The sequence below is a fragment of the Cyprinodon variegatus genome, unplaced genomic scaffold (genome assembly GCF_000732505.1).
Source record: "Cyprinodon variegatus isolate N-32 unplaced genomic scaffold, C_variegatus-1.0 Scaffold167, whole genome shotgun sequence".
NCBI lineage: Eukaryota > Metazoa > Chordata > Actinopteri > Cyprinodontiformes > Cyprinodontidae > Cyprinodon > Cyprinodon variegatus.
This window is the reverse complement of record NW_015150620.1, coordinates 705461-715056: the sequence shown is the minus strand read 5'-3', so window position 1 is coordinate 715056 and position 9596 is coordinate 705461. Positions and strand designations below refer to the sequence as shown.

The 9596-nt window shown below is 34.4% G+C and overlaps 1 protein-coding gene across 2 annotated transcripts in view; it reads right to left on the bottom strand.

The window, feature by feature from the left end:
- Positions 1-2325: 2325 nt before the first annotated feature.
- slc7a9 (solute carrier family 7 (amino acid transporter light chain, bo,+ system), member 9) overlaps positions 2326-9596 on the bottom strand; it is an 18657-nt gene continuing 11386 nt past the window's right edge. Inside the window, exons 4-13 of one of the 2 annotated variants that reach the window (XM_015378231.1) lie at positions 7398-7640; positions 7067-7192; positions 6873-6972; positions 6055-6099; positions 5847-5970; positions 5506-5609; positions 5240-5336; positions 4904-5053; positions 3447-3621; positions 2326-3259 (exon numbers count right to left, since the gene is read on the bottom strand). In XM_015378231.1, the coding sequence (XP_015233717.1) occupies positions 3198-3259; positions 3447-3621; positions 4904-5053; positions 5240-5336; positions 5506-5609; positions 5847-5970; positions 6055-6099; positions 6873-6972; positions 7067-7192; positions 7398-7640 (1226 nt within the window). In that variant the 3' untranslated portion in view covers positions 2326-3197. The remainder of the gene's footprint in view (positions 3260-3446; positions 3622-4903; positions 5054-5239; positions 5337-5505; positions 5610-5846; positions 5971-6054; positions 6100-6872; positions 6973-7066; positions 7193-7397; positions 7641-9596) is intronic. The other variant, XM_015378232.1, reaches the window with a different exon arrangement.

Below are 9596 nucleotides of genomic sequence, written 5' to 3'. Positions count from 1 at the left end.
TTTTGGAGAAAGTATTTGACAATGTCAAAGCTATAAATCCCAATTTGTTTGCAACTCATCTATTTAGTGGGCATTAATTTATGACCGTGAGCTGAGAAGTGAACAACTTCATCAGCACATCCAACACCAGCAGAAGCAGCCGCACCATAAATAATCTCTTTTTGTCAAGTGCCCTTTGCATTTTGAGGAGATATTGCAAGTATGTCAAACAGAATCCCGACTCAAATCATCTGCTCCAGTGTGGATTTTTGATGGCAAATCATTATTTTTGCAGTAACTAATAAGGTTGTTGTCTGCTCAGATAACAAATTAAACCAATGTGTAAGATTGGCACTAAAAAGGGGGGGGGGGAGAAGGTTTGAATGACCTCAGAAGCATTAACAGCATTTAAAGACTTATCTCATTATGAATTCTGCTCTCCTCTCCTACTTGTTGCTGAAATGAAAAATGTTGTTTCTTACTGCCTCGCTTTCAAAATCCAGAAAATGAGTGATGAAACAGAATGTAACTGCTCAACTTTAAACAAAGCAAAATGTTCCAGTGAGAGCTCAAATTTTTTAAATGAAAATATGTAATATTACATTTAATTCTGTACAGGCCTGCAACCTGAATTTGAAGAAAGCCTCCAACAGCTTCTGTGTAAACTGTAAAATCTTCAGTTGATTTCAGCTTTCCCCAAAACTCACTTATAATCTAAAATATACCAGGCAAGCACACCAAGCAGCATGTTTTCATTGCTGTCAGCTAAAACCTTACTGGTCAAAACCTTTGATTGATAACATCAAACTGATTTAAAAAAAATATATTATCAAAACTCCAAAAAGAATCCCACTGTTCAAACTGTGTGTGAATGCCTGCCATCCATTTACATTAAATTATGTCTAATAACTCATGTTATTATGAGCTAAAAAAAACATACATTTTACCATATAAAATAAATAAAAACAACAGACTTTATTTGGTCTCTGTAATTTATGTAATGATAAACGTAAAACTGAAATTCACAACAAAGAATGATGGCCATGATACAAAGCAGGTACTGTTATAAACTAGTAATACACTGACATCTGGTGGACACCTGCTGCAACCTGCTTCTCTCAGTATTTGACAAACACTTAAAACCATTCAGAACAATCCATTTTGATGTTAGGAATTGTTCTTACTTAAGGTTAAAACAGATTTCCAGTGTTACAAAAATATCCACACTCTTTTTTAATCATTGTCGCAGACAAACATATAACATATGTTACAGAACCCATTCATTTATGTCTTCATTTCCATTTTGGTTTTCAGTATAAAGCACATAACAGTGGGATGAATTAAAAATTGCAAACAATCAAAATACTTTTTCAAATCAGTATGGGAAAAGTGGTGTGCACATTCTGAATCAGTATATTGTAGATGTGGCCTATAAATAAAAGTCTTTTGGGGGAAGGCACCAGCAGCTTTACATATCTAGAGGCTGAAATGATTAATCTTTCTTACTTGGAGAATACCTGAAGCTCAGTTAAGTTGAGGAAGGGATGTCTGTGAGCTTCAGTTTTCGGCTGGAAGACCAAGCTTCAAGGTCAAGAAGAATGAATAATTTTGCAGGTCAATGTGTCCTCTGTAAAATACCAATAGAATTGGAGTGCCCTAAGAGATAGTAAGACTGGAGAAAACCTACACTGCAGAAAATTTAAATCTAAATAAGTCATTTTTTTCTAAAAAATGAGTGCATTTTTTCTTGAATTGAGGAGGTAAGTGAGACACTTTGCCAAAGAAACAAGACAACTTGCAATTAAAATAATTGCATTGTCTTATTTCAAGTGCATATTATCTAACTATATTATTTTAAGAGTAGAGAAAATAATTTCATTGGCAAGTCATCTTATTTACCTCCTCAAATTAAGGGTAAATACACTTAATTTAAGAAATTTGTACTTTCTATAACATTTTTGCAGGTTACAATTTTTAGAAAGTACTTCATTACAAGAAACTCTTTGATTGAGCTGAGTGAGCTAGAATTATATATTCAAATAATAATAGCAACACTTCCACAATTAGAAGTCACAAAATTAGAAGCTTGTTGCTAGATTGTCCAAAGTGTTTTGCTTTTTTCCTGAAACATTTAGCAAGCTGAACTATTCAATACTAAACACATGATGTGATAAATATCTGATTTTACCACCAACACAGCAAGACCAAAGGTCTAAAGTCTAAGCAATAAAAAAGCTCCGAAATGTTAGCTATGAAATTTTTATGACTAAAACATTTGATAAATCCCCAACCTTTTTTTTTTTACCGTAATTCAAAATCTCAAAAGAAATAATTTCATGTTGAATATTAGTTTTCTGGTTTTACAAATTTGGGAGATGCTTCTTTATAAGTATAAATATCCTGCTAAACCACCATGCTAAGTTGACCTTTACCTGAATAAACTTTATTGTTAATGTTTCCTGCATCTTCAAAATCATTTCGATTAAATGTCAGGACAAAAAAATAAAAAAATAAACCTCAATTAAACTTGGATTGAACAGAATTTGTAATTCATTTTGACTTATTAAAAAAGTTTGTGAGGTTCCCAGAAAAAAATAATCCAGCTAAAGCAGAAGGATCATGGCATATCTGCATTAGTAAAGACTGAAACTTTTAATAAACAAGTAGGACAATACAGCATTGAGATGGTTTAGCTTAGTAAATGCTTTACAAACTACACTTATAATGATAGAATCTGATGATTCCAATTACATCAGCAGGACAATAAACACCTTTTACTGAAAGGTGGATCCATGTATAGACAGGAATCTCGCAGCTATAGTTTATTCTGATATTAAATACAGGTAGTAAATGTTACAGTAATTATATAATTCAAGATACTTCCACACATTCAGTACAAAATATAGCTGAAATGATCATTCGAGAGATATGGCTGAATTAAGCATTTCTTAGGACAATTTCTGAGCAATGTCAGATGGTTTCTAAATAACCATGCTCCCATAACATGTAAGCATAACCTCATGTGTAATTTAATATTTGTATTAGGATTTTTTATTTTTTTTAATCTTAACCCATTCTCCCTAACATAAGGATTGCGTCCAAAAGGAGTATATTCTAGTTGTTTACAGTGATCATTTATGAGCACCAAATCTTCCAACAAACGCTTCCAAAATCCAAAAAGGAGGTCTTCAGGACTCAGCCGAACTGGTCGTCCCTTCTTAATCGATTTTTTCGGGTGGAACCACTTCCATAAGCAGCTGGAGATGCATAGTGATGGGCCCTGTGGAGCGAAGATCAAGTATGAAATCATTATTAACAGACATGAGCTCATTTCTTTAGATCAAAACATTTAAACATTCCCTGTATCTGCCTTTTGATGACACAATGTATTTGTTTAATCTACTGACAGGTAAACAGAATCTGTTAACAGTTCTTAGCCATTCTCTTAGTTGAAAAAGGGAGCATACTCATGATTTTGCGTGCCCACTTTGCTTTCCAGTAGACCAGTGGGAAGTAAAGGATGAGTCCACCGAAGATGAAGATGGCACAATAAAGGTATTCCCACTCAGGCTTGTCGATAATGGGGGCCAAGACAAGGTAGATCGACACCAGGACTACGATACCAGCTATGACGATTGGCACCTTTACTTTTCACAGAAAATCGTTATCAGTTAAACATGCATATATATATAAAAAAACACAAATACTGTGTCTTGCAAAACTTTGCCACCTTCAACCTCTTCCCATTAAATCTGGGATGGGATTTTACTCTTGTATCCGTAAACAAAACCTTAGGCAACCATTTACGTTCAGAAGTCACCTGAGTAGTCAATTTGTCACATTGTGCTTGATATAATCTTTGTCTAAAATATGTCTTATATCCAAATCTGTTTAGTAAAGAACATTTGTGGACAAACGACACAATAAAGAGCAAGGAACACACCAGGCAGGTCAGAGGGAAGATGGTGGAGAAGTTTGGAGAAGAGCTACGACTAAAATAATATCTGAGGCCTTGAACATATCAGAGATCTCTAATAAATAGTTAGAAAAATGGGAGGATTATTTACACAGCTACTGACAGAAATGAATGAAGGAACAGTTTCTCATGGTATCTTAAAATGATCTGCAAAGATTTAAAGCTCAGGTGGAAGAATATTTTCTGCAGGAAAACTCCAAGCTGTGAAAACCTTGCAAATCTTGCCTAGCAATTTGAAATCCTCATTATAGGCAACCTCAGAAGCAACAGCAAACACGTAGAAAAAAGACATGCTCACGTCAGACTGCAAATTTAATATTGATATACATACAAATTGCAATGACTGGCCAGAAAAGAAAAAAAAAACTTGAAGACACCATCCAATCCATGAAAGATGGAGGAGGTTTTATCATATTGTGACAATTTATTCCTCTAGCAGGGGCTGAATGGATGGTAGGGTGGGTAGAGGTAAATACAGGATTATCCCTGGAGAAAACCAACTAGAGGGACTAAAAGACTTGAGATCTGGGCAGAGGTTCACCTTCACATTGATCCTAAATTCAAAGCCAGGGCTACAAATTCATGTGTTTTATCAAATCTGTTGTCATACTTCAAATATTAATGAGTAAAAGCTGCTTTTTAAGAACAAAAATATGATCTCTGGATGAGCAAAAACTGGTTTAGACAAACCAGAAACTCATGGGTGACTCGTGGGTGTCTGAACACTTAAACATGCCACACTTAATTGCTGATTATTTGCAGAAAATAATAAAATATTTCATGGTTTTCTGTTTCGGTTGATTTTTCTCAAAGGATCTCAGTAAAATATGTTAAAATGTGTAGGTTTTAATTGCAACATTTGATATCAATGATATCAATAATACTTTTGGATGCTGTTGTTCATCACCCTAAACTTTTAGCTGAATAAAAGCCTCCAAGAAGTCTCACCTTTACAGGCCGGTCAAAGTCCTTCCGGGTGAAACGCATGACTATTAGAGCCAGAGCTGTCAGACCATAAAAGGCCCACTGAGCAAAACTGAAGTAGTTTATAAGGGTGTTGATGTCCGCTGGGATAATGTAGAATATTGCCAAAATACCCTATAATACAAAGAAAGCAATAGTTAAATGATTATATTGTTAAGGTAAATAATAGATTACTAATGATTTTGTGATCATGTATTATGAAAATACAGTAAGAAGACCAAAAAAATAAATTTAGGGGCTCCTGTGGGATCATGTGTTGTCATTTAAGGGAACCTAATTCAATATTTGTTTTAGACTCACGTTGAAGCACAGAGCAGGCAAAGGAGTGTAGCGTTTCAGACTGATATAGGATAAGATTTTCACCATGTGACCCTCTCTGCCAGCTACATATGACAATCTGGGATGAGAGAAAGTTTAAATATGAGCTGACATTCTAATTATTATAAAATTCATGCTCCATTTTGTTCTCCACATATAAATCCAAGTTTATTAAACACAAAACATTGAACATATGCAGCTTTGCATGTGCAGCCAGAAGGAATAGAAAAACAATGAGTCTGTTTCACCTGCCAGCAGTAAAACAGCTTCCATTGGCAGAACCAAATGTTGAGAAGGCGACAAACAGAGGAACTATCCAAGCCACAGGGTAAAGAACTCTATTGCCAAATGTCTGTGAAGACACACAAAAAAAATCACTCAGGGGTTAAACAAAGGGGTAATTACTGAGAATTCATCAAAAGGTTTTAAATAAAAGAGAACAAAACGATCAAATATCCTGTGTTTGAAATGGTGATTAGCTCATTTTAGAAAGTCCTCATTAAAGCCTATTAACATTTATACCATGCTGATAAGTCCTAACATTTTTTGAGGTTATATAGCTGTGAGCTTTACAAAGAGTTGTCCTTACCACAGCAACAGCAGAAGAAGACAGTAGCTGAGAGGGGGTCATAACAGTAAAGTAAGCAATGTTGACCAACACATAGCAGACGGTAACCAAAGGGATTCCAATGATAATGGCCAGTGGCAGATTTCTGTGGTAAATTCAGACAAATCATGTCAGAAGAGATTTTACACTGCTTAGTATTCACATTTCTCTCTTTAGACGGTTATTTTACCTGTATGGGTTTTTCAACTCCTCAGTGATGAAATTCAGTTGATTCCTGAGAAACAATGAGAATTTTGTTTAATAACTGAATGAAATTTACAATATTTGCTCTAGGGTCAATAAAAACTCATGTGGACTGACAATATCAATTGATTATTTAATAAAATGACATCTGTTTATTAGATCAAATCCAGATCAATGTAAACCTTTCTTAGAATAGCTTGGATTGTTTATTTAAGAGAGGCTCTTTGCAGAAGACTGAGCTGTAGGAAATGGGTTTAATGAAATGTCGATTGGTTCTAACTTATCAGCAGAAACTAATATCTATATCTCAATACGTTTTTGTTATCATTTTTTTCATATTAGATGGTTGTTTACTTAGAAATGTGATTTCTCACTCCACAGGTGTCATATGCAGAGCTGTAAAGGCCTGTTACAGCCAAATGCTTACAGGCCAATACTCGCCATCACCAGTGTGACAAATCATTATCATCAAATGTACCACATATAACACTCTCTAACACCATAAAGTAGAAACATTAAGTTGTTTATTTTGTTAACTATTTCTGTAATTGCATGCCCTAGATAAGGTTCAGTTATCTGCGGAGGGAACATGACAATAACCCTCCCAGGCTAATTCATGGTTGTCAATAAAACAATAGAGAACACCAGAACTGTCTAATCTCCTTCCTCCCGTCAATGTTTGACACCATTGTTTCCTGGGTGGGATTCATTATACTTCTTATATATAATAGATCTTTAAATAATCAAGATTGATGTAGCTTACAAATCTGCAAAAAAAAACAAACAAAAAATGTAAGTCATTACCATCCATCATAAGCCCAAAGCCCATTATAAAAAGCAAGTCCAATAGCTCCAAAAGACGTGGCTGAGCCTTCAAATGCATTCGACAAGTTCTCTGTCTTTCCTGGACCAAGAAAAATAACAAAAAAAAAATTTATTATTCATTCTTACACTGACAGACCAGCTGCAAAGCTGAAAAGAGAGGTGAGAGGTCTCACCTTGAGCCATCAGAACGATCCCAGCCACCACAATCACGATGATAATGACGAGTTTGGCAGCTGTAAAAAAGTTCTGCACATAGCTTGCTAGTTTGACGCTCAAACAGTTGACACCAGTGATAACAACTAAAGAGAAAGAAACAAAAAAAGTCAAAAATGAAAAACTGTTTCATTAGAAAATCAGTTACTATCTTATACACTCAGTAACTTAGTTACTATCTCCAAATATGGAGCTCTTTTTATTAAGTTTATCATCTGAACAGATTAACTAAATATGAATCAAAATTTTAACTGGAGCCCAGTTTATACTTCAGAGTGTTTGTGTACTTACTTATAGCAGCTGCTGCCAGGCACTTAATAACTGCGAGAGGAGGGGTGCACTCTGGGTAAAAGGGTGCAGAGGCATATTCTGCAAAGCTCAAAGTAATGATGGCGAATGATGAGGGTTTCAGCACCATAACAGTGGTCCACGAGTAAAGGTAGCCGACAAGAGAGCCGAAAGCCTCTATCAAATATGAGTACTCTGCCCCAGATTTGGTGATCATGGTACCAAGTTCAGCATAACAAAGGGCGCCTGTTAAAGTGCATAGGAGGAGAGGGAAATTTATAAATCACTGTAATAAAGAAAGTCATTTGAATCACACTTAGTTCATGGCTCTGTTTGTAATATTCCTTAAAATGTAAAAGAAATCAACAGTCTCAGTCTTACATGGTGGTCTTTTGGTAAAAAAAAAACAATAAAAAAATAAATAAAAGAGCCTCATTTTTTTGTGGGTGATGATTACCCAGCTGCTTTCACAATTTTTTATGTTGTCTATATACACATTAACATTTACCACCCTGGGATTCAAGGACAAAGTCCCGTGCGTTATTTTAGAAGTCTATGCTTAAGATCCCATAATTCTCTGACAAAAATTAAATTTTATAATGGTCATAAAACAAGTGCAAATAAAAAAGGCTGTTAAAAATAAGATTACATCTAGTAAGTGGCTTAACTGTTTTGTAATTTACATCAGGATCTCTTCATAAATAAATTGACTGAAATACAATTTCTGTGATTACAGTGAGTGGCAACGACATTTAGGCATGAGGTACCTTATATTCTGAAAGAGGTTGGGGAAATGATGAGAGACTAACGCTGCAGAAGTCTGGGAATTATTTATTTAATTCCATAATAAAAGTTAAATCTCTTCCGCCTCTATGAGTGTCGTTTTTTTTATATCTTTTTGTAATCAAAGACAGTGTTGCTTGCTTAAAAATGGGGGTGAAGAAAAGGCCATTAAGCCTCTGCCTTTATCAGGCGTGGTCGAGGTCGGTGCCTGAGCTGGGACCTTGGTCATGACTCACTCATTACTGGCTGCATAACACTGCTACAAAGTAATAAAGGTCTTATCATCTGTTTTCACATTTTTGATGAGGTACATGGTGATTGTAGCACCATGTTCTCTTCCCAAAATAAATTTAGTATCTGTTGGCCTTTAGAGTACTGCTGTAGATTCAAACATATTTGATGCAAGGGCTTTAAAAGCATATACAATCCTCTTAAACCTTAAAGTTTTTTTTTTTTTTTTTTTTTTACATTTCAAAATTGAGTTTGTGAGAAAACATTTACAAACCCTTTCAGACATCTTTTGTGGAATAAATTCGTTACAGGTCAAGTTAGAAAAAAGCTATTATTAGAGTAATATGTAAAAAAAAACAAGCAGAAAAAAATGCAATAACCCTGGTTTAATATGTGTAAATCTTAAAACTTCGACTTTAATGCAAGATTTTCATTCAATCACTCTTCTTGAATTCAAACCTGGAATATATGTTTCAGTAAGGTTCGCTTATCAGATTATTGCTCCTTTTATATTAGGGTTTATTTGACCTCATTAAGTGTGGCTCTAAAATGATTAACCACAAATAAAGGGAAAAAGAGGATAACGATAATTTCCTAAATGAATCTGTCGTTTAGAGGTAAAGAGGATTACCAGTATCATCAAATATGGTTTATTTTGTGAGAGTCATGAATGTGTGTAGGTAACTTTCAAACGTTTCATTTTCAACTGAATGTTTGGCCTAATGGTGTCACTATCCGTAATACGTCAGATGATTTGTTCATTAATGTGGTTAACAGGTTTTAAAAGATTTGGATTAAATATTTTCCAAATAAATACCTTCTAATTGAAAAGTTTGGCTTGATGGTGGCACTTGAGTACAGATACGTTTTTTTATCAGGATTTTATGATTTTTAGAAAGAGTCTGACTCAAAACTTTATCAAAACATTCCATAAATAGTTTCATGAAACCTAGGCCCAAAAGTTAAAATTGTGGGTAAAATCTGAGATTTTTAAATGGTAAAAAGTTTCTTTGAAATAATCATTAAATGAAAACCTTACTGTAGGTGTTTAACATAATTTGCATTAAGCCTATATTTCAGTTTAGAAATATTTAGTTTTTTGGTCTCATATAAATCTCTATTCTTAGATTCTATGATTTCATTAGATGTAAGCAGAAAGAAAATCACAATTATCAGGAATAAAGGCTT